General features: G+C 33.8%; 1 protein-coding gene across 1 annotated transcript; it reads right to left on the reverse strand.

Annotated features, from left to right (window-relative positions):
• Positions 1-21243: 21243 nt before the first annotated feature.
• On the reverse strand, positions 21244-22898 carry LOC131182367 (caffeic acid 3-O-methyltransferase-like). Its single transcript, XM_058151759.1, has 4 exons — positions 22470-22898; positions 22009-22319; positions 21824-21888; positions 21244-21641 (listed from the first exon to the last, which is right to left on the reverse strand). The coding sequence occupies exons 1-4, from the start codon at positions 22850-22852 to the stop codon at positions 21345-21347; spliced, it is 1056 nt and encodes a 351-aa protein (XP_058007742.1). The 5' UTR covers positions 22853-22898; the 3' UTR covers positions 21244-21344.
• Between the last annotated feature and the right edge of the window lie 2330 nt (positions 22899-25228).

A 25228-nucleotide genomic window follows, 5' to 3' on the forward strand; every position in this document is an offset into this window, starting at 1 on the left:
GTTGGACTGGCACTAGGACCTGAGCTCGTATAAAGCCTCCGAGGTCCGCAGTAAGCCTTACTGTTTCTAAACCCATGACTAAGCCCACAATTTAGGCACAACATGCATATAAAATAATTTAAATTGAACTATTATAATTTTATTTCGAGCCAACTTAACCCAATAATTATCAGAAATTAAAATTAGGGGAGCCTAGCTCAACCTTGTTACATCATTTACAAACTATTTAAAAATCATAAAAATTTTTCATTTATTAATATAAAAACTTAAATTCATACAGTCCCTGATAAGATCAATGCTACTGCTAGTATATGCGGAATTCTAAATTACAAATGTTGACCCCACAAGCTCAAAGGAGCATAGATTTTGATGATACCAAAACTCAACTAGAATCAAACTAACATTGTTTTAAGTGTTGTTGTCACACCTTACCCCTCTGTAAGGCATAACATGATCCCGTAGAATACCTAATGAACTATCGAACTTCATCTACCGATAACTCATTAGGTACCGTACAAGGGATTTTAAAACAATTTTCTTATTTTTGACAAGTGGTGAGCATTTTCTAGTAAGTACTTAAAACATTTAGTTAAAATTAAAACTAGTTAATATTTTTTGTCCAGTTTAGTTTTCCGCAAATTCTATAAAAATTTTGACAGAGTTTCCTCTGTATTTTGATAAAACCGTTCTTCAAATACCTGTAAAAAGCACTTCTAAAAGTTTTTCTCAACCACTACTTCGGTTTCACAATTAAACTCAATCAATTTTACAATCATTTCAATAAATTTCTCAAGTTCAAAATTCAATAGTCCTCAAGGTACAGTCAATCAATTTCATACATTGATATTTCTTTAAAGATAAACAATTTATGTATACATCACACAAAAATTTACATTAAGAAAATCCAAACTAAAGTTTATTACAAATTTTATACAGATTTTGTACAAGCTGCTCAAAACCCATCTTCACATGTCTATACATTTCTGTGCATTACATACATCAAAATAAATATTTACGATCAAGGTATAAATTATACTCGATAGCTTCAAAGCAGAACGATCCTCAATCCTCAGCAGCTCAGTTTGCTGCTCCTCTAGTCTCTGTATCTGCGACAGCAATAGAAGCTATCGCTGAGTACTAGGACTCAGTGGTGCACAACATACTAAAATAATCTTTATGCAAAACTTAAATCACATTTATTCAAAATTTTGGCTAAACATGTGCATTAAACACAAAACATAAATCATGAGATTTTAATACGAACCAAGTTCATTTCAAAGTATCAAAACACATTTCATAAAACCCACAGTTAGATCATGCCATTCGAAACAAATAGAATCTCAATAGCCAGAGGCTAAAGAGAAATCACATCACAAGGCTAGCTAGCTCAAATATATGGATATCCATTCACATCCTCTTCTACTGGCACACCTCAACACTTCTCCAGAGAAGGAATCAAAATTCGAAACTAATTACCCCCACTAGTCGTGCTAGTGAGGTGTTCAAATATATGGTCATGACACTGTGGTTTCAAAACTTATCTTAACAATTTGCTAAATATTGTCATTTCAAATATACACAATAACTTTCAATAATTTAAGTCAAAACATCATAAATAATGTCACAAATAAATTTTCAACAATTCGAAGCAAATGTAAAATACATATTTCATTCACTTTATCAATGAACTTTAAAACATGGTGATGTTGTGCACAAACCTCAAACGAGTCATCCCTTAGCCTCGACTCGGTTCCTCGGGTTCCTTCCCGATATTCTTTTCAACTGAAGCACACAATTTTATAATATTTCAGTACTAGAACTTAACACAAATCCAAAATAAATTTAGCTTCATAATTACCTAGCTCTAACGTGCTAAATTCGACGTTCTTTAAATTTTGTGTTTCGGGTTACTATTCACTGCACTATTCAAGTCAAATAGTTGACTTTCTAAGACTTAATAGGTATGGGAACTCCAACTTCACCCACATACCACATTTTGGTCATTAAACTTGTTGGTTTTGGTCATTTTCTCAAAGCTTAGGTCATTTTGGCAAAATTGCAAATTTTCGGTTTTGGTGCTCCGAAGTTGCACTGTTCCATTGGTCGATCTACTGTTGGAATTTGACAAAACTTCCTTCATAGAAAATGTTCCTTATTGTCTTAAGTGTATTCTCATTTTTGGATCACCTCAATTGGAGTTTTGTAGCTCAAGTTATGGCCAAAATAAAATTACTGTTCACGTGCACTGTTCATGCTGAGATTTTGGGTTCTGGCAGATTTTGATCCAACTTTGGTCAGTAATTTGATTAAGTTAAGTTCATAATTTGGTCTAACTTTCTTCATATGAAATGTTCTACTATGTCTTAGGTTTCCATCGGTTCAAGAATCGCCTAAATCGGAGTTTTGTAGAGAGAGTTATAACCCTTCAAACATTACTGCTCAATGGAAATTCTGCAGAGTTGCAGGTTTGGTAACTCAACTTTGCTCAATAATTTGAATGGGTTAATGGCATAATTTGGGGTGGTGTTCTTCATGACAGTTTTAGATCTATGTCTTATCTAATTGCTGGTAAAATTTCAGGTCAATTTGACCTTCCTAGCTCGAGTTATGACCAAATGAACAGTTACTGTTTATTTGGTCAGTTTGGTGCAGTGGCAGCCTGCTCTCATTTCACTTTGGTCAATTTGTTCACCCAGTTTTGGTCAGTTTTTGGGCATGGTTCCTTAATGAAAATTGTGCTCTTTTATGTCTATTTTCATCTCCAATTGGTGGCATATCAATTGGACTTGTACAATTTGAGTTTTGGTCCTTCAAAGTGGGTTTGGTCATGCTGCCAGCAGCATGACCATTTGACCTACGAATTTGGTTTTCATTTCAACAATTCCCACACATTTCCTTTGGTCATTATTGACCATTTTTCAGTTCACAAGTGGTCAAAGATATCATTTATGCATTTCTTAAAAATTTGGTTCACAAACCCTAAGTCCCAAAACCCTAACTTACTAAATTATTATATTTAACTACATTTATGCATCTCTATCCTATTACCATACTCATACAAACTTACTAACACCTTTAATTCATTCAAAATACATCAAACTTTCCTACATCCATGGCTGGCCGAAATTTCAGTTTGTCCTTCCCCATATTTTTATTTCATTTTAACACATTACAAGCTAATTCAACAACTAATGATGCATTAAAAATGGAAAGTAACAAATTAACATGCTCACCTCTCTTAAATCCTCAAAACCCTATCTTTAGCTCCTCTTTCTTCTTGAAATTCTCTTCTCAAGTTGCAACTACAAGCTTTAATGAAGTTCTTATGAGAGTTATTAAGGTTGGGTAATGAAAAATTAAGCTTAAAGGTAAGCTTAAATGAAAAGCTTTCATGGAGGATTTATGGAAGAGGGGAGGCGGCAAACAAGAGAGAAGAAGAAGGATTTTTCTAATTTTTTTTTCTTTTGTTTCCTTTATTTATTTAGGCTTAGGGAAGACCATAAAAAAAAATCTAATTTAATAAATATTTAATTAAGTCTTTTATGACATCATCTTTGACTTTTCTAACTTCTTTCTTTTCTTTTTTTTTATTTATTTTTTTCTATTAGTTCTTTAATTTAATTCTTGATTCCGAAATTTTCTTTTCTCCGTTTTTATTTGACAGTTAGGTCAGGAGTCAGCTCTCGGGGTCAATTGACCAAATTGCCCCTCGCCGGTTCATCCCGGTTTGCAAATAATTCCATATTTCTTTCTGCCTCGACCTAATTATTTGACTGACTTAACAGTTCTTTTCGTGATTTTCTTTTCCATCGTGTCCATAATGGTCCTAAGGACCGCAGTCACTTTACGGTTGAAATTTGGGTTTAAAATGACTTCAGCTGTTCAGGAGGTCACTCATCGCTGTGACTCTCGGCTCGTTTAACCTCTTATGTTCTGTTTTTCTTATTTATAGTTAACTAATTAAACATTACTAATTATTTGTTTTTATGGCTTCTCTAATTGACTTAAGTGTGGTTCTAATCCCAATAATTGTCCGGACCGACATCGGTCACCGGAACAGTGAAATATACCAGGCTATGCAAACGGGGGTGTTACAGTTGTGCATCTCAAAGAAAAAGACACAAGGATTTCATGATGGATTCGTGCTTCTAAAGAAAGGATGACATTCTAAGGATAACACAGGACGAATCAAAGGAGACAAAAGAAGAAAAGGTTACCTTCCAAGGCTGCATTGAAAATCAGATTTGAAGGTACATATAGTATAAGAGATAGTTTTATTTTTTAGGATTGCTTGTGAAAAGAATTGAGGAGTAAAAGTCAATAATGCTTATTTTCAATTCCTCAAAAGATTTTTCTTTTAAATATCATTATTGGCCTAAAAAGTATTTGACTATGATTTGGTGTAAAGTTTTATAGCTTTGAAAGTTATGCAGAAAAGTTTTCCTGGTATGCTAACTGGTTTGCTACTTGTTTTAGTATGCTAACTGGTTTGTTATTTTCTCAAGTATGCTAACTGTCTCAACTCTGCACAACATCGCAGAAAACAATAAAATAACGGCTATTTTCTTGAAATTCGTAACTGTAACGTTCAAATGAGTTTCCAAACGGTCAAAAACGTTCCAAAGCTATAAATACACCTACCTTTGGCCATTTTGCACTTAATGAAAGACTCTCCACTGTTCAAAATCATAAAAGCTTTCATTCAAAGTTCTCAAAGTGTTTTTATTGCTCATCATTGGCTTATCTACTCATCTCTTCTTTATAGATTCTGTTGTATTGAGTGAGAGTGAGTTCTAAACACATTATAATCATTTATGAGAGGTCATTCAAGCACCTATTGAAGCTTGATTGTGAAAAGTGTTTGGGATAACACTTGGTAGAAGTGTGAAGCTACTTATAAAAGCTTTGGTGAGAAGATTTTTAAAAGGCTTTTTGTCTCTTGCCTTTAAAAGAGAAGAATAGTGAAGTGAAGACTCAGAGTGGGATCTTTAAGAGAGTGGATGTAGGCTAGTTGAGCCGAACCACTATAAAAATTTCAGTGTTCATTTTCTCAACCCTTGCTCTTTACATTTATGCATTTTAACTCTATGATTGATATGCTTTTACTGATATGAAAGTTGATACCATTTGCTGTTAACCTTGCTGCAAACTGAGAAAATTAGTTTACTGCTAAATCTGCTGATATTTGATTTAATCTGCTTGTTGTTTGATCTGCATCGGCTAGTATATCCGTATATCGCTCTGGTTCTTTGTGTTAAAAACTTATCCAGATTACTGATATCTCTGCTGAATGCTGATATAATTTGTTAGATCAGTATACTGATTACATATAACCTAACTTTGAATCAACTTGTCAATAGAGCTGTATTGTTCATATTTCACATTAGTCAATTGAGTTGAACCTAGCTGCAATTTTCAAAGGTTTTGAGCAAGAACCGAAAATTGTTTTTAAAGTCCAATTCACCCCCCTCTTGGACATATTTTGGGACATCAATTTGGTATCAGAGCTTGTCTCTCTTGCTTGAGGATTAAACCCCTTAGAGTGATCCATACACATGGCTAGTTCATCTAGAAACTCAGCTGGTATACCTGCCCCCTTAGCTGAAGGTTATTCCATCACTAGACCACCACTTTTTAATGGCACAAATTATTCTTTTTGGAAAACTAGAATGAGAAACTTTATACAATCTGTTGACATTGATGCTTGGAGGATAATTAAAGATGGTCATTATATTCCTTATAAAACCAGTGAAGGAATTGTACAAATTCCTAAAGTTGAAATTGAATTTAATGATAATGATTGGAAGAAAATTTCTACAAATGCCAAGGCTATTAACATTCTTCATTGTGCTCTTGATATTAATGAGTATAATCATATTTCAGGATGTCAAACAGCAAAAGAAATATGGGACAAACTAGAAGTCACATATGAAGGAACTGATGTGGTGAAAGAGTCAAAGGCAAACCTCCTCATCCGTGATTATGAGTTATTTGAGATGAAACCTGGTGAAATTATTGCTGAGATGAGTACCAGATTTACAGATCTTGTCAATCTACTTAAAGCTCTTGGAAAGAGATTTGAGGAACAAAAACTTGTAAAGAAAATTCTGAGGTCTCTTCCAAAGTCATGGGAAGCAAAGACTACTGTTATTCAAGACACCAAGGATTTCAGAAAATACACCTATGATGAGCTAATTGGTTCTCTTATTGCACATGAGATGATCTATAAGAAAGATGAGAAAGAAGGTGATCAAAAGAAAAAGAAAGGTATAGCCTTCATATCCGAAAAGGTAGATGAGAAAAAGAAAAATGTTGTTCTTAAAGTTAGTTCAAGTGATGATTCAAGTGCTTCAAGTGATGATGATGAAGATATGGCAATGATAGTCAAAAGATTCAAAAGAGCATTTAGAAAAGGTGGAAGCAAATACAAGAAGTTCACAAAGAAATATGCTCCAAAGACTCCAAATCATTCAAGTGAAATAGTTTGTTATGAGTGTAACAAACCAGGCCACATTAAGCCAAAGTGTCCTACATTGAAGAAGAAAAACAAGTTTAGAAAGGATAAAAGCAAAAAGGCAATGGCAGCAACATGGAGTGATAGTGACTCTTCATCAAATGATGAAACAAGTGACAAAGAAGCTGCAAACACTTGTATGATGGCAATTGAAGAAAAAAGTGAAAGCTCACACATCGAAGATAGTGAAAATGAGGTAAATCTTGAACTTTCTAATGTTGATGAATTAGAACTTGCATTTGTGAAGACATATGATAAATATAGAACCTTTAAAAAGAAATGCAAAATTTTAGTTCATGAAAATTGTGCTTTAAGATCAGAAAATATATCCTTGAGTATGGCTTCAAAGGAAAATGAATTTTACAAATCACAAATGAAATTATTTAAGGAAGTTAATGATGAGCTTCAAAGATCAAAAGAAGTGTGTGAATAACTTCTTGAGAAAAACAGAATTCTTGAAGCAAAAGTTGAGTCTTTGACAAGAGATTTAACTAAATTTACAAAAGGAAAAGAAACACTTGATATACTTCTTGGGAATCAAAGATCCACAAATGAAAAATCTGGAATTGGTTATGATGGATTTATGAAGTATGAAAAATACAAACAATTTTTTGTTAAAGCTACATCCTTTTCTCAACCAAGTATTACATGCTTTTATTGTAATCATAGAGGTCATATGATTAATGCTTGTCCTATTAGGAAAGGAACCTTTAAGGCAAAGAAAGTATGGGTGCCTAAAGGAATCCTACCTAATATTACTAACACACAAGGACCCAAAGTTGCTTGGGTACCTAAGAACAATTAACTGATGTCAGGTCTGCCTAAGGAGTATGCTGGAAACAGAACATTAGTACATTGATAGTGGCTGCTCTAGGCACATGACAGGAAATAAAGGCAAGTTTTCCTCTCTTACTTTGAAAGAAGAAGGCTATGTCAAATTTGGTGATAAAAGTAAAGCTAAAATTATTGGACGTGGAACTATTGGTAAAAATCATTGCATTGAGAATGTTGCATTAGTACAAGGATTAAAGTATAATCTTTTAAGTGTTAGTCAACTATGTGATAATGGTTTTAAAGTCATTTTTACTTCTACACATTATGAGATTCATGGAAATAATGTTATGTTTGCTGGTGCTAGAATAGATAACATTTACCTACTTGATTTAAAAAGTCTTGAAGAAAATTATGAAACATGCTTTATGACTTCAGATGATGGCGCATGGTTATGGCATAGAAAATTAGGACATGCTAGCATGAGTACACTTGCTAAACTCTCTAGAAGAAACCTTGTTAGAGGACTTCCAAAGCTAAGATTTGAAAAAGAATTTCAATGCAAAGCTTGTGCACTTGGTAAGCATACAAAATCATCTTTTAAATTAAAAATGTTGTAACTACGTCTAGACCATTGGAATTATTACATCTTGATCTTTTTGGCCCCATCACACCTAGAAGTCTAGGAGGCAAGGCATATACATTTGTAATTGTTGATGATTTTTCAAGTTTCACATGGACTTTCTTTCTTGCTCATAAAGATGAAACCTTTGATATATTTGAAGCTTTTTGCAAAAGAACTCAAAATGAAAAAGGATATTGCATTACATCTTTGAGGAGTGATCATGGAAAAGAATTTGAAAATAGTTTGTTTGAAAATTTATGCTCTCAAAATGGTATTTATCATACATTTTCAGCTCCTAGAACTCCACAACAAAATGGAGTTGTTGAAAGGAAAAACAGATCTTTGCAAGAAATGACAAGAACAATGCTGAATGAAAACAGTTTACCAAAATATTTATGGGCAGAAGCTGTAAATACAGCATGCTACATTTTGAAAAGAGTTTCCATTAGAGCTATTTTAAAGAAAACTCCTTATGAACTATGGAAAGGAAAAAAAACCCAATAGTGCATATTTTCATATCTTTGGTTGCAAATGTTACATTTTGAATAACAAGGACAACAATCTCAAGAAATTTGATGCTAAATCTTGTGAAGGAATATTTCTAGGCTATTCAACAAATAGCAAAGCATATAGGATTTTCAATAGAAAAACATTGACCATGGAAGAATCAATGCATATACTTTTTGATGATGCTAACACTTCCTTGCAAAGGAAAGATTCTTGTGATGATGAAATTGAGCAGATTATAAACTCAAAGAATTCGAATAATGATGAGCTTGAATCAAAAGAACCAGTGGAGGATGATCAAAATGACAAAGAAGAAGAACTACCTTGCTCCACAAATGTTGAAATTCAAGATGACTCCCAACCAAATGTGGATGAACTACAAATTGAGGAACCTCAACATCAAGCTATTCCACAAGAATGGAGGTACCATAGAAATCATTCCAAAGAAGACATTCTTGATAGTCCATCACAAAGAATGATGACAAGAGCTCAACTTAGAAGATATTTTGGTAATGTTGCTTTTGTTTCTCAATTTGAACCCAAAACATATGATGATGCTCAAAATGATGAAAATTGGCTTTTTGCTATGCAAGAGGAATTAAATCAATTTGAAAGAAACAAAGTGTGGACACTTGTTCCTAAACCTAAAAAGCACTCTGTTATTGGAACTAAATGGGTATTTAGGAATAAGATGGATGAAAAAGGAAATGTAGTTAAAAATAAAGCTAGACTAGTAGCTCAAGGATACAACCAAGAGGAAGGTATTGATTTTGATGAAACCTTTGCTCCGGTTGCTAGAATTGAAGCTATTAGAATGTTGTGTGCATTTGCATGTTTTAAGAATTTCATGCTTTATCAAATGGATGTTAAAAGTGCATTCTTAAATGGATATATTGATGAAGAAGTTTATGTAGCTCAACCTCCTAGTTTTGAAGACCCTCACTTTCCAAATCATGTTTACAAGCTTACTAAAGCTCTCTATGGTTTAAAGCAAGCTCCTAGAGCATGGTATGAGAGACTTAGTAAATTTTTGCTTCAAAATGATTTTAAAAGAGGAAAAGTGGATACTACTCTTTTCATTAAGAAACTAGGAAAAGACATGCTTATTGTGCAAATCTATGTTGATGATATTATATTTGGTGCTACTAACCATTCTCTTTGTAGAAAATTTTCAAATACGATGAAAAGTGAATTTGAAATGAGTATGTTGGGTGAACTTACTTTCTTCCTTGGACTGCAAATTAAACAAATGAGAGATGGAATTTTTATAAATCAGTCCAAGTATATAAAGGATATGCTAAAGAAGTTCAAAATGGAAGATATGAAAAGTATCGGAACTCCCATGAGCTCAACAATTAAATTGGAGAAAGATGAAAAAGGTAAAGAGGTAGATAACAAACTTTATAGAGGTATGATTGGTTCTTTACTCTACTTGACAGCATCTAGACCAGACATTCATTTTAGTGTATGTTTATGTGCAAGATTTCAATAATGTCCAAAAGAATCTCATCTTGTAGCAGTTAATAGAATTTTTAAGTACCTCATTGGCACTCACAACATTGGCTTGTGGTATCCAAAATGTGAATCATTTGATCTTATTGGTTATAGTGATTCAGATTTTGCTGGTAGTAGACTGGACAGAAAAAGCACTTCTGAAACTTGTCAATTTCTAGGTCATGCATTAGTTTCATGGCACAGTAAAAAGCAAACCTCTGTTGCACTTTCTACTGCAGAAGCTGAATATATTGCAGCTGGAAGTTGTGTTGCACAGATTTTGTGGATGAAACAATAGCTTGAAGATTTTGAAATTAAATTTGATCACATTCCCATAAGATGTGACAATACTAGTGCTATAAACCTATCAAAAAATCCTATTCAACACTCTAGAAGCAAGCATATTGAAATTAGACATCATTTTATTAGGGATCATGTTCAAAATGGTGATATTCAAATTGAATTTGTCCCTTCTGAAAAACAGCTTGCTGATATTTTTACAAAGCCACTTAATGAGGAAATTTTCTGTAAAATAAGAAGAGAACTTGGTATGATTGATGCTCTTGATTAAGTTTTGATGCATTCTCATGTTTCTATATGAAAATGAAGTGATATATGTTGGTTTGTAGTGTTAAAAATGCATTCTGATATTTTTGGTGCAATTTGAAAAATTATGGGTCTTATCAGATATGAACAGTATTCTGCAGAATTTGATCACAGTGGCATACTAATCTGTTTGCTAATTTTCGTGATCGCTAAATGCTTTACCACTGCTCTTAACTTTTCGTTGGCAAACTAGAAGTCAGGTTTGATTGTACTAAAACTGTAAAATTATTCTTATTTTCGAGCGCCTATTCTGCATGTTTAAAGCCCATATTACTTAAATACCCCTCTATTTAGAGCATTGCATCTTTATGTGATTTAAGGGCAAAATGGACTTTTAACATATAAACTAGCGCAGGACTCAAAATTTTTTTTTCTGAACCATCAATCTTCTCACTGCTTCTCCACTGATACACGGTACCCATTCTCTGCAAATGTCTCCATTTATGTCTTTTCAGTTTTAAAATTCAAAATCCCTTCTCTCTTTGTCGCATCGTCTTCCAAAAAACCCGAATGAGTGCATTTTCTCTCCACTTGCAAACCCATTTCGTTCGCAACCTTTCAAACCGTCGTCTCCCTTCATCGTTCTTAAATATTTCCGAAACCCATTGGCTGTGAATCAAATCGATTGTTTCAAGTTAGAAAATCCCCAAAATTTTTCATTTCCATTATTTGTCTAAATCTGCCGAAAGAAACCATTTCTTGTTGGATTTTTTTTTGACGCGCTTGGTATCGATTCGCACTCTCTGTCTCTGCAAATCTCAGGTATTAAATCTAAAACTTTAATGGAATCGTGTTTTACATTTTGTTTGTGCTTGTTCTGTTTGTTTTGCTTTCACAATGTGCTATTTGATTTTTTTTTTTTTTGAATATTAGCATTACGTAAAAATGTGGTATATAACAAAATCATGAATCGGTTGCCATTGATTCTTAAGAACCTGAGTATCTCTTACTGTCTGTTCTATTTTTATGACATTGTGCTAAGTTGTGCTAGAAATATATTGATGTGCTTCGAATAATTATATATATTAACTGCTCACATCATTAAATTTGTGAACCCAGTTTTCACTGTCCTTACGGCCTAATTTTCTTCTGGGTTGGTCATAGCGCGGGAAAAAGGAAAAGGCAAAGCAAAAATAACCACATATTCATCATCTTTGGACTCCACTGATGCAAGTGTTCCTGCATCTCCTCCACAAAAAGACGCTCCTCTAGTTATTGGAAAATCAAAAGAAACGCCCAAGAAAAGAACAAGTGAGCCTGTCCAAGAAAAAGGAACCAAAAAGAAAAAGACTTCAAAAGCTCCAGTTATACATATGGAAAGGGCCATTCATGAACCCAGGTATATCCACTGGCCTGCTTTTACTGAAGTTTCTGTTCCTTTACAATCCTTGTTTGAATATTAAAAATGGGACAAATTGTACTCTGACACTGAAGGAGTATATGTGGACTTAGTTCAAGAATTCTATAAGAATTTAAGGGTCGATGATTCTGACAGAGATGAATCTTTTAAAGTGAAAATGAAAGAGAAAGTCTATGAAGTGACGGTTGCTAGATTAGCCAAAGCCCTAGGAATCCCAAACAGTGGGAATAAAATTTGTTCTCACAAAGATGTTTTTGCTGTTGGTGGATTCAATAAAAGAGATTTTGAGGCTGAAGTGTTTAAAGGGGAAGTAAAGGATAAGACTAGCATTACCCATGCTCACCAACACATTAAAATTCTTCATAGTTTTATCATCTATGTGTTGAATCCTAGAACTGGCAGTCCAAACTATTTAAGTACCCTTGATCTCTGCATAATTTGGCATATTGTGAATCAAATTGAATTTAATCTTGCCTACTTTATGCTAAAGCAAATCATGAAATGGAAACCACCTTACAAGCTACCCTATGCCCATCTTCTTAATGGTCTGTTTAGAGACTTTGGGATCCCTCTGGAAACCGAGAAACTTAGGACAAATATGATCCCAATTACAAGTCTGCAAAAAGATGATGATGGTAGAAAACTTAGATTTGAACAAGGTGCTAGTTCCAAGGATAGTGCAAGCGGTACTGTAAATGTTGAAGGAATTCTGGAAGAAGTAAACAACTTGAGGGAATTTGTTGAAATTGAACTTGGAGAGCTACAGAAATTTAGAGGTTTTCAAACTGTTCTTATGAATGCTCTTGATTCTAAAGTTGATTGCACTTTGATGTTAATGTATAAAATTGTGGAAGAATTATTTAAAATCAAAGTTCATCTGGGTATTTCAAGTACTGAAGCTGGAGAAACCAGTAAGGCTGCTACTAGTTTTGTCCCTCAAACAGAGAAAGAAAAAGAAAAAGAGGAAGAGAAAGGAGAAGAGGAAGAACAATAAACAGAAGAGGAAGAACAATAAACAGAAGAGGAAGAACAAGAAACAGAAGAGGAAGAAGAAGAAACAGAAGAGGAAGAAGAAGAAACAGAGGAAGAAGAAGAGAAAGAGGAAGAAAAGGAAGAAGAGGAAACTGAAAAAGATAAAGATGATTCTGATGATGGAAATGGTAATGGAGGCAGCAAAGAAGGAAGTGGGACGGATATGAGTGACTCAGAATCTGAGGTAGAACCACAGACCCCTGCTCCTGTTGCTCCTGCAAAAGACAAGGCAAAAACAGCTCAAAAGGAACAAAGAAGCAAGCAAAAAGAGGCAACTGGTAAACCATCTGGCAAAAAGGCTAAAACTGGCAAAAAGTTGACAGAATGCAGTACTCTGCTGCAATCGAGTTAGCGGTAGCCCTATTATTCCTTTGACACCAGGAACTGAAATGGCTGCTGAAATTCTTCAAACCTTGAGTGATAAACCTGTCAAGCCAAAAAAGTTGAAGATGGCTGCTCCAAAACCAATCAGACGAAGCTCTAGGCTAAAAGGATAAACAAACATTCTGCATGTTTAATGATTGAATTTTGTCTAACAGTCTGTCTCTTAATTTGCTACTTAGTTTGCTACTTTTAGTTTTTCTGAACTTTAATTAGTTTGTTATATCAGTTACTGTTTTGACTGTTTATTCACTGCACTTAAACTGAATTTTGATTTCTACAGATGTGCATGATTTCTCCCATGATCTTTTGATGCTGACAAAAAGGGGGAGAAAAGTAATGGATGAGTATTCTTGATGGTATAACTTGTGGTTGATATAGTTTGTGAATAGTATATTGTTGATACAACTTTATGGTGAGTATTCTTTATGAGTATTCTTGACGGTATAACTTGTGGTTGATATAGTTTGTGAATAGTATATTGTTGATATAACTTTATGGTGTGCATATTATTGATATAACTTGTGAATGATATATAATCTGTGATTAGTGTGCATATTGTGCATATTTAGTTAGTGATTAGTGTGCATATTGTGCATATTTAGTTAGTATTTTCAGTCACACTTGACTCCTTAAGAAAATGCTTATGAATATTTCATTGAAATTATTAAGGGGGAGCTATTTGTGATTAATTGTTGATATAAGCACATACATAGGGGGAGTTATTCTTACATATACTTTCATACACATACTCACACTTATTAATATTTACATGGTGATTCAATTGAGTTTTGTCATCATCAAAAAGGGGGAGATTGTTGACCCCACAAGCTCAAAGGAGCATAGATTTTGATGATACCAAAACTCAACTAGAATCAAACTAACATTGTTTTAAGTGTTGTGCATCTCAAAGAAAAAGACACAAGGATTTCATGATGGATTCGTGCTTCTGAAGAAAGGATGACATTCTAAGGATAACACAGGACGAATCAAAGGAGACAAAAGAAGAAAAGTTTACCTTCCAAAGGTTGCATTGAAAATCAGATTTGAAGGTACATATAGTATAAGAGATAGTTTTATTTTTTAGGATTGCTTGTGAAAAGAATTGAGGAGTAAAAGTCAATGATGCTTATTTTCAATTCCTCAAAAGATTTTTCTTTTAAATATCATTATTGGCCTAAAAAGTATTTGACTATGATTTGGTGTAAAATTTTATAGCTTTGAAAGTTATGCAGAAAAGTTTTCCTAGTATGCTAACTGGTTTGCTACTTGTTTTAGTATGCTAACTGGTTTGCTATTTTCTCAAGTATGCTAACTGTCTCAACTCTGCACAACATCGCAGAAAACGACAAAATAACAGCTATTTTCTTAAAATTCATAACTGTAACATTCAAATGAGTTTCCAAACTGTCAAAAACGTTCTAAAGCTATAAATACACCTACCTTTGGCCATTTTGCACTTAATGAAAGACTCTCCACTGTTCAAAATCATAAAAGCTTTCATTCAAAGTGCGTAAAGTGTTTTTATTGCTCATCATTGGCTTATCTACTCACCTCTTCTTTATAGATTCTGTTGTATTGAGTGAGAGTGAGTTCTAAACACATTATAATCATTTATGAGAGGTCATTCAAGCACCTATTGAAGCTTGATTGTGAAAAGTGTTTGGGATAACACTTGGTAGAAGTGTGAAGCTACTTGTAAAAGCTTTGGTGAGAAGATTTGTAAAAGGCTTTTTGTCTCTTGCCTTTAAAAGAGAAGAATAGTAAAGTAAAGACTCAAAGTGGGATCTTTGAGAGAGTGGATGTAGGCTAGTTAAGCCGAACCACTATAAAAATTTCAGTGTTCATTTTTTTAACCCTTGCTCTTTACATTTATGCATTTTAACTCTATGATTGATATGCTTTTACTGATATGAAAGTTGATATCATTTGCTGTTAACCTTGCTGCAAACTGAGAAAATTAGTTTACTGCTAAATTTGCTGATATCTGATTTAATCTGCTTATTGTTTGATCTGCTGTCAATTAGTATATCTGGTATACTGCTCTAGTTGTTGTGTTAAAAACTTATCCAGATTACTGATATCTCTGCTGAATGCTGATATAATTTGTTAGATCAGTATACTGATTGCATATAGCCTAACTTTGAATCAACTTGTCAATAAAGCTGTATTGTTCATATTTCACATTAGTCAATTGAGTTGAACCTAGCTGCAATTTTCAGAGGTTTTGAGCAAGAACCGAAAATTGTTTTTAAAGTCCAATTCACCCCCCTCTTGGACATATTTTAGGACATCAACAAATTTAGGGAATAATAATATAATTAAGTAATTATCAATAACCTGCGAAAAAAGAAGCAGGTTATTTTGAAAAATGTCTTCTCCTGTAGCCTGAAAAAAATAGGGAGAACAGGAGTGAGCGTTTTTATGTACAATTTTTATAGCTATCTAAAACTAATGCGTCCTAACAGTGAAATACAACACCATCATACATATCCATACAAGTCACATCATAATAGCAAAAAAGTAATTTAGAGCACACACACACCCAATAATATTCAAACAGTACATATACGGGAGCTGATCCCCTATACAACTCTCTTAATCCAACCTCTGCCAGCGAGTGTCTCTCAAGCCGGACTTTCGCTTAATGAACCAAATGCGGGGGCCAGCGAGTGTCTCTCGAGCCGTGCCTACCCTGACTTATCTATAAGAGGACCGGGTCTTAGCGAGTATCTCTCAAGCCGCGTCTACCCGTCCTATCCATATCCAATACCACACAACACACACCACACGCACGCCAACGCACGCACACTGCTCCAAATTACCATAAACAACATCCATGGCACTTCATCAATTAAGAATGTAATATAAAACGTGCCTAGGGTTTTACTCGCAGTACATCAGAGACGACTGTAGAGGTTGGGTGAAGGAAGATGGTTGACCCTGATCACCTATATAATTTTATTGTGAATTTATTAGTGCTAATTCAAATAAAAATAAATTTAAAGAGGCAATCCTAATTTATGCCGAAAATTCAGCAGAGTTTCCCTTATACTTAAAACCTACCAAACCTGCAAAAAGATTTAAATAACACTTCTAAATTCTCAATTTCCACAATCACATCTCATCAACATTATATGACCCCTCCTAGGCTCTCCAAATCAAACAATAGTCATAAACTTGAAAAATTACGCTTTAGTCCCTATAATTGATATTTTGTAAAAATCCACTCAAACAAGCTCTAAAAATTCTAAAATTTTGCCCGCGGTTCTTAATAAAGTTATAAAGTTATCTCAAAAGGAATTGTAATTTTCTAATCACCCATGAATATTTTATTCAAGAATATTACTCAATTCCATAAGTTTCCAATAGCTAACATATTCTTAATTCAACCCAATTCAATATTCACATATTTAAACCTTCATCCTCAAGCTTCAACCAATTATATAAAATTTAAATACCATAAATCCAGATGATCTTATATGCTCAGATGCTAAAAATCTAACTAAAACCCACATATATTTTTCAAAATTTCACAATCACTTAAAAATTCAACAAATACCATAAAACATCTCTAAATAATTTTACTTTCATCATATATTTTTCTTAGAATTTTTCTCTAATTTTTCCTGTTTAAGAAACACTGCAATTAAGCACTGTAAACTGAGAAATAATGAAAATAATCTTACCCAAAGCTTATCTGTGTCTCAAAAATTTCAAAAATTTATGAGGAAGCCTCTGGAAGTTGAATCATCGCCAAAGCTCGCTGGAGCCATTGTGCACGGTGGTCGGCCGTGGGTCGCCGATGACATTTGCCAGATCTGATTATATCATAATGTTCCTCTCCTCTTCCTGAGTCCATAGATGATCTCGGATCGTCGATCTAATGGTCGGATCATCCTAGATCTGACGAAAAAGCTTGAAAAATCCGAAATTTCTCTTCTCCATATCTCGCTCATCCGACCACCAAATGTTGCAAAATGGTTATCATAATAAAGCTCTCGGAACAAGCTCCAAATGTTGCAAAATGGTTATCATAATAAAGCTCTCAGAACAAGCTTTCCAACGCCACCTGAATCGCCTCGATCGGACGTCGAATGAAGCCATAATCGCACCTGGAAGTTTCAGCCAACTGTGCGCGCGTTTTTCTCTCTCCTCCATCACTTGCCGCGGCTTCTGGTGCTTCGCCGGCCAGCTGGTGGTGCACCGGCGATGTCCAGGGTGGGGAACCTCTCGCCGGTCGGCCATGGTGGCTGGAGGCTCGCTGGTCGGAAGAAAAAGGGAGCGGGAGGGAGAGTGATGGGAGAGAGAGTTTTTAAGAGGGGGCTGCTGTTTTTTTTTTTTTTTTAATTTCTGGGAATAATCCTGAACAGACATGTTGTCCAGATTAACTCAACTCAACTCAACTAAGCCTTTATCCCAAAAATTTGGGGTCGGCTATATGGATTCGCTTTTTCCACTCTGAACGATTTTGGGTTAAATCCTCGGAAATGTGTAATGCTTCTAAGTCATGTTGTACTACTCTCCTCCAAGTCAATTTAGGTCTACCCCTTTTTTTCTTTCTATCCTCTAACCTAATGTGCTCTACTTGTCTAACTGGAGCCTCCGTATGTCTACGCTTCACATGACCAAACCACCTCAATCTCCCTTCTCTCAACTTATCTTTAATTGGCACCACTCCTACCTTTTCTCTAATACTCTCATTACGGACTTTATCTAGTCTAGTATGGCCACTCATCCACCTTAACATTCTCATCTCTGCAACTCTTATCTTAGATGCATACGACTCTTTCAGTGCCCAACACTCACTACCATATAACATAGCCGGTCGTATGGTCAGCATTTGTAAAATTTTCCTTTTAATTTATTTGGAATCTTACGATCACATAAAACTCTCGAGGCACGTCTCCACTTCAACCATCCGGCTTTAATCCTATGACTAACATCCTCCTCACATCCCCCATCTACTTGAAGGACTGAGCCTAGATATTTAAAGTGATTACTTTGGAACAGTACCACTCCATTCAAACTAACTCCTTCCCTATCACCAGTTTGGCCTTCACTGAACTTGCAATGCATGTATTCTGTCTTCGTTCTACTTAACTTAAAACCCTTTGACTCTAGAGTACTTCTCCAAAGTTCTAGCTTCCTATTGACTCCTTCTCGTGTCTCATCTATCGGAACAATATCATCCGCAAATATCATGCACTAAGGAATACTCTCTTGTATATGTTTCGTCAGTTCATCTAAAACTAATGTAAAAAGGTAAGGGCTTATGGCTGATCCTTGGTGTAATCCAATTGAGATCGGAAAATCTCTTGTATCCCCTCCCACTGTGCGCACAATAGTAGTTGCTCCTTCATACATATCTTTCAATACTTGTATGTACCTAATAGATACCCTCTTTTGTTCTAACACATTCCATAAGACCTCTCTTGGAACACTATCATAAGCCTTCTCCAAATCAATAAAAATCATGTGTAGATCTTTCTTCACATCTCTATATTTCTCCATCAAGCTTCTAATGAGAAAGATCGCTTCTATAGTTGAACGACCGGGCATAAAACCAAATTGATTGAGAGAGATAGAAGTATCATGACGTAGTCGATGCTCCACAACTCTCTCCCACAACTTCATAGTATGGCTCATGAGTTTAATTCCCCTATAGTTTGAGCAACTCAGATGTCTCCTTATTTTTAAAAATAGGTACTAAAATACTCTTCCTCCATTCATCAAGCATTTTCTTTGAGTTTAGAATCTTATTAAATAATTTAGTTAACTATGCCACTCCCATATCTCCCAAATAATTCCACACTTCAATTGGTATTTCATCAGGTCCACAGGCTTTACCCACTTTCATTCTCTTAAGTGCTTCCTTTACTTCTAAAGATCGAATCCTTCTAGTATAATTTACATTATTTTCTATTGTTCTATAATCTATATTCACGCTATTACCATTTTGACTATTATTAAAGAGATCATTAAAATAATTTCTCCATCTTTCTTTAATGTCCTCATCTTTCACCAACACTTTTCCTTCTTTATCCTTAATGCACCTAACTTGATTGAGATCTTGACACTTCCTTTCTCTGCTCCTTGCTAATCTATAAATATCTTTCTCCCCTTCTTTAGTTCCAAGTTTCTCATATAACTTTTCAAAGGCCTGTGCTCTTGCTTGACTAACTGCCTTTTTTGCCTCTTTCTTTGCTATCTTGTACTGTTCATATGCCTCATTATTATCACATTTAGGTAATTTCTTATACCATTCCCTTTTTCTCTTCACTGCCTTTTGTACTTCCTCATTCCACCACCATCTCTCTTTTGAGTGTGGTCCATGTCCTTTAGACTCTCCAAGTACTTTTCTAGCTACTTCTCTAATCTTTGATGCCATTTGTATCCACATATCATTGGCCTCCATATCTAGCTTCCATACTTCGGACTCGAGAAGCTCATTTTTGAACTTCACTTGCTTTACTCCTTTGAACTCCCACCACTTTGTTCGAGCTACACTATTTCTTCTGACCTTATTTGAATTGTTCCTAAACTTGACATGCAAGACCACCAACCTATGTTGACTTGTTAAAGCCTCTCCTGAAATGACCTTGCAATCCTTGCATAGAGCTCTATTTGTCTTCCTGGTTAAGAGGAAGTCGATTTGGCTTTTATGTTGCCTACTTTTGAAAGTCACTAAATGTGACTCTCTTTTTATAAAGTAGGTATTTGCTAGTATTAGGTCGTATGCCATAGCAAAATCCAGGATGTTTTTTCCCTCCTCATTTAGACTGCCAAAACCAAAACCTCCATGAACATTCTTATAGCCTTGCCTATCACTTCCTACATGTCCATTCAAATCTCCACCAATGAAAATATTATCTTCATTCGGTATGCTTTGCATTAAATCATCCATATCTTCCCAAAACCTTTGTTTACTCTCACTGTCTAGTCCTATTTATGGGGCATAAGCACTAACTATATTTATTATTTCTCCTTCTAGTACTAGCTTTACTAGTATAATTCTATCTCCTACTCTTTTCACAGCTACTACTGCATCTTTCAATGTTCTGTCTATGATTATACCCACTATGTTCTTGTTTCTCTCATTTCCGGTAAACCACAGTTTGTATCCTGAATTACCCACTTCCTTACTTTTCTCTCCTACCCATTTAGTCTCCTGAATGCAAGCAATATTCACCCTTCTCCTTTCCAAGGTATCCACAAGCTCCATTAATTTTCCTGTAAGTGATCCAACATTTCAAGTACCAACCCTGATCCTCCTCCTATCCTGCTCCTTCCTAATTGGTCTCCTTCTATGATATCTTCTATTGTTTTCTATGTCTATCTTGTGTTCTGTTCCACTATTTGTTCTACTATCTGTCCTATGGAATAACTTCTTTACCCACACCCGTCCATGATGTGGGAACCCTTGCTCACTTAACACCACACCCAGGCGCCGGCATGGCGCGTCGCTTTCGGTGAACGCCCTACACCCTTGCATATTTATCACTACACCCGGGCTCCGATGTAGCGCGTCGTTAGTAGAAGACACCCCAACGTTTATATCATTTGAATCCATATCATAGGGTGTGACGAAATTTTTACGCTGGTTGTCACCTACCGCAACCCTCCTCCTTTATCCGGGCTTGGGACCAGCTAAGCGCAAACTACTTAGGCGGAGTTACATGTTGTCCAGATTCATTCTGGAAAATTTTAATTTTTAATTTTTAATTTGTTTATTATAATTTTAAAAAATTTAGGTTGTTACAATCATTTTGAAAGGCTAACTTGTAATAATCTTATTTAAAAGTTAGATTAATATTCCAATTAAGTGATTATAAATTTAAAATTTTAGACTTTCAGCACCAAGTCCTGAGGCCAATAAAAAGTCATATTTTGACTTTTCTTAGCCAACAGCTCTGTTATCTTGCTTACATAATTCAATAGCAAAGACCATGATTGCAATTTTTATAATCCAATGGCTAAGACCACGACTTTTCATCAATTTTATTATTTGTATCATATAACATCGATCGTAGTAGCTAGTACAATTAAATAAATTACTTGTAGGATTCTATGACAGACCAAATACCATGAGCAACACAAGCAACTTTGAAGTTTGTGAACCCAGCTGCTCTAGTCAAGACTTCAAATTCTCTTGCAGTCCTTTCTTTGCCTGAAGGTTGGGTTAACATGGTATTGTCAAGTCTTGAAACATATTGAGAAGCCTTGCTTGTCTCTGGTTCTTCTGGTAATAATACATTCATCACTATAAGTTTCCCATTATTTGGCAGCACCTCATAAATGTTCTTCAATACTTTCACCACATTTTCATCACTCCAGTTGTGGCATATATCCTATACAAAACATCAATATATATATTAATATAATTGTTGGTTATTAATTTCTTTCTCCACCCACCACCACCAGACACACCCACCACCAACCAACAACCAATAACAAATGCAATATGAAGCCCAATGAAAGTGACCTGAACAGAAGAAAAAAAAAAAAGGCAGAGTCACGATAAATTTGTTACCTTTATCATGATTGCTTCTGCTTGTGGAATGCTTGTGAGCATATTTCCTCCCACATGCTGGATTCCTGCACTTAAGAAAATCCCTTCATTAGCCAACTAAATAAATCAGTATATAAAAGTTCATTGGGAAAAAATGACCAAAAAAAAAAAAATCTTCAATGATCATATAAATTTTATCAGTATACCAGGATAAGGTGGTGCAGTTTGGATCACATGAGGGAGATCATAGTTGATGCCTTTGATGGAAGGGTACTTGGAAATGATCATATTGAGAGTCCTGCCAGTGCCACCACCAACATCAACAAGTGAAGTGAGTCCCTCGAATCCTTTGTAAATTGCTAGAATTCCATTCATAATGACTGTAGAGAGACCAGCCATTGCCTGGTTGAAGATGGTGTTGAATTCTGGATCTTTGTTCATGTACTCGAATATAGACATCCCATGAACTTTCTTGAACAGATTTCCACCTTCAAGAATTAGGTCCTTCATATGTAACCTGTAACACCAAAATCAACGCAATAATTGAAATTACCTTCAGGTCTATCCATGAAATTCTCTAAGAATGTGAAGTCTCAGAGTTTCAGTCATAGTTAGAGTCAAATAAACAAAAGAAAAATTAAAGGAAACAAAGGGTTGTTTTCCATACCAAACCTCCAAAGTGGCTCTGTGGTAGGCAAGAGCAGATATGGGAGCGATATTGCCTTCTTCTACAGCCCCAATAAAGAATTTACAGGCAGGTGTTAGGCCATAAAGTTTTTCAATCCTGCCATCTTCGAGAGTTCGTGAGGTGTAGGAGAGGAGAGAGTGAGCGGCGAAGAGACGCAGGATACGATCAAGCATAGAAGGGGCATCAGGATTTGTTGTGGGAAGCTGAGAGGCAATTTCAGAAGCAGAAACATAAGCTCCAGGGCCTGCTTTTGCTATGATATCAAAAAGATTTAGCTCGATAGCTGTGTGAAGAACCAGAGGAAATACATGAGAGCCAGAAAATATCAAGGCATCTAGACATGCTTCCTCTTGTTGATCCATTTCTCTGTAGCTCAAACCTGCTGAGAATATGGCTCTGCTTATGGACTTCTGGTGCCCTTGTCTTTATATGTAAAGCCAGATGCTTAGATGCACCCTCCTCACGTCATCAAGAGCGGTGAGATTAATGTATAGTGACAAATGAAAGACATGACATAATTCTAAAGCCAACTGCATTTAAAATATTTATTGATTAGCCAACTGAGCTTCTGGTTTTTAGTTATAATATGGGGATTCGAAATCTGAACAGTGGACACCTAATTTATGTAAAGGGTATCATGGCCACTAGGCTATGCCCGTGAGCTACTGTTCATATGAGGTCTAAAATTAGAGTTTGCCCGTGAGCTTCCTCTTCTCGATCCATTTCTCTGGAGCTGCGAACGTGGCTCTGCTTATGGACTTGAGGTGGCCTTGCTTGCTTGTATATAAACAGATTATGGACAAATAACAGTTACCTATTAAATCACAATGATTACATCTCCATTTTTGGAATGGAATGATTATTGGAACATTTCATCACATGATGGATTCATGTGTTTAAGAAAATTTCTGAACTAGGCAATTGAGTCATTTGAAATCATGAAAAGAAATCCATTCCACATAACCTAATATTTTAAAATGGTCAATTAAATGATATAATACTTTTTTTAGCATATTTTTAATTTTATTCAATTTTGCGAAATAAATGAATTAATATTAAATTTAAAATAAAATGGTCTTATTAATTTTAAAGGAAATTTGTTAAAATTTATTTCTTAAAAAAAATTGGGAGTGGAGTACAATGTCCCTAGTTTTGAGTTGATTATTTGGTAAAATTCTCAACATTTCAAATAAATTTTAAAAATAGTCTCTCAATTTAAGTAATTTTATTGTCCCTTAATTTAAATTTGTATTATAAAAATCTCTAAATTTTAATTTTAATATCATTAAGATACTGATTACCTGATAATAATGGTTTTGTCAATTAAGTTGTGGCCTAATTTTACTCATCAATTAATCAATTTAAATGGGTGCATCACAATTGTCCTCAAATGTGATTTGCATCACAAAATAAAACTTCATTTTAATATATTTTTTCTCTAAATTTTTTTTAGAAAAATTCATAATAAATAATAAATTATTATTATTATTATTATTATTATTATTATTATTATTATTATATAATTTTTCTTTCAAAATTTTATAGTTAATTTAAAATTTTATTTATTTTCAATTTTTTAAAATAAAAATCATATTTTAAAAAAATCTTCAAATATTTTTGTAAGTATTAATAAGTAATTATTTGTTTAATTTATCTTATTAAAAATTTTTTTATTATTATAATTATATTAAAGAAAAATGAATAATAATATTTTTATTTGTGACTTTTTAATTCGATTTAGATTAGTATATACAGGATTTAAATTTATTTTATCTTAATTTCTTGGATTTTATTTTAATATAAGAAAAAAATCCAATATATATTATTTTACTTTATTTTAACGATATTCTAGATTTTTTGTTTTATAGTTTGATATTATTATAGTTGTCACTATCCAATTCTATGGGCCGAATAGTTATTAGAAATTGGATTAACATAAAGTCCACAAAATTCATAATAAACCTTACTGCTTTTAAACTCATGATCTCACCAAAATTAAAGCCCAACATATAAAATAAAATAAATTAAAATATTATAAATTAATTTAGGCAAATTTAACTTAATAACTTTCAGAAATTTATAATTAGGGAACCCAACTTAATCTTGATATCTAACGTGTAAAAATCATTTAATTTTTATTAATTAATACAATACATATATACACCGGTATTATAACGAAGTTCTAATAATTAAATTAATAGATAAATAAATAAAAACTATAAAATTACTAACCAAAAAGTACCATAACCTCCGAAGAAAAATTAGTGCATCACAATTATCGATTTATGTCACAAAAAATTTAAAACTTCTTTTTAATTTTTTTCTTTGATTTTTTTAAAAAAATAATGAATAATAAATTATTTTTATATTTTTTTTTCAAAATTTTAAATTTAGTTTAAAATTTCATTTATTTTCAATTTTTTTAAAATAAAAATCATATTTGAAAAAATTCTCTAATATTTTTGTAAGTATTGATAAGCAATTATTTATTTAATTTATCTTATTAAAAATTATATTATTATTTTCTTAAAGAAAAATTAATAATATTATTTTATTTATATGACTTTTTAATTCGATTTTAATGATTAAAGGATTCAATTTTATTTTATCTTAATTTATTTGATTTTGTTTTAATATAAGAAAAAATCCAACAATATATATTATTTTATTTTATTTTAATAATATTAAACTCTAATTAAGTATTTTTTTTTCTGTATAGATCAATGTTATTATAGTTT

Source organism: Hevea brasiliensis, chromosome 1, assembly GCF_030052815.1.
Source record: "Hevea brasiliensis isolate MT/VB/25A 57/8 chromosome 1, ASM3005281v1, whole genome shotgun sequence".
Taxonomy (NCBI): Eukaryota; Viridiplantae; Streptophyta; class Magnoliopsida; order Malpighiales; family Euphorbiaceae; genus Hevea; species Hevea brasiliensis.

Bases quoted from the DNA above. Each gene is read 5' to 3' on its own strand.
- LOC131182367 (XM_058151759.1), bottom strand. From the start codon at position 22,852: ATGGATCAACAAGAGGAAGCATGTCTAGATGCCTTGATATTTTCTGGC. The intron at 21,889-22,008 runs GTATACTGATAA...TCTTAAGTGCAG, and splicing joins AACTGCACCACCTTATCCTG to GAATCCAGCATGTGGGAGGA. The intron at 21,642-21,823 runs GTAACAAATTTA...TGTTTTGTATAG, and splicing joins CAGAAGCAATCATGATAAAG to GATATATGCCACAACTGGAG.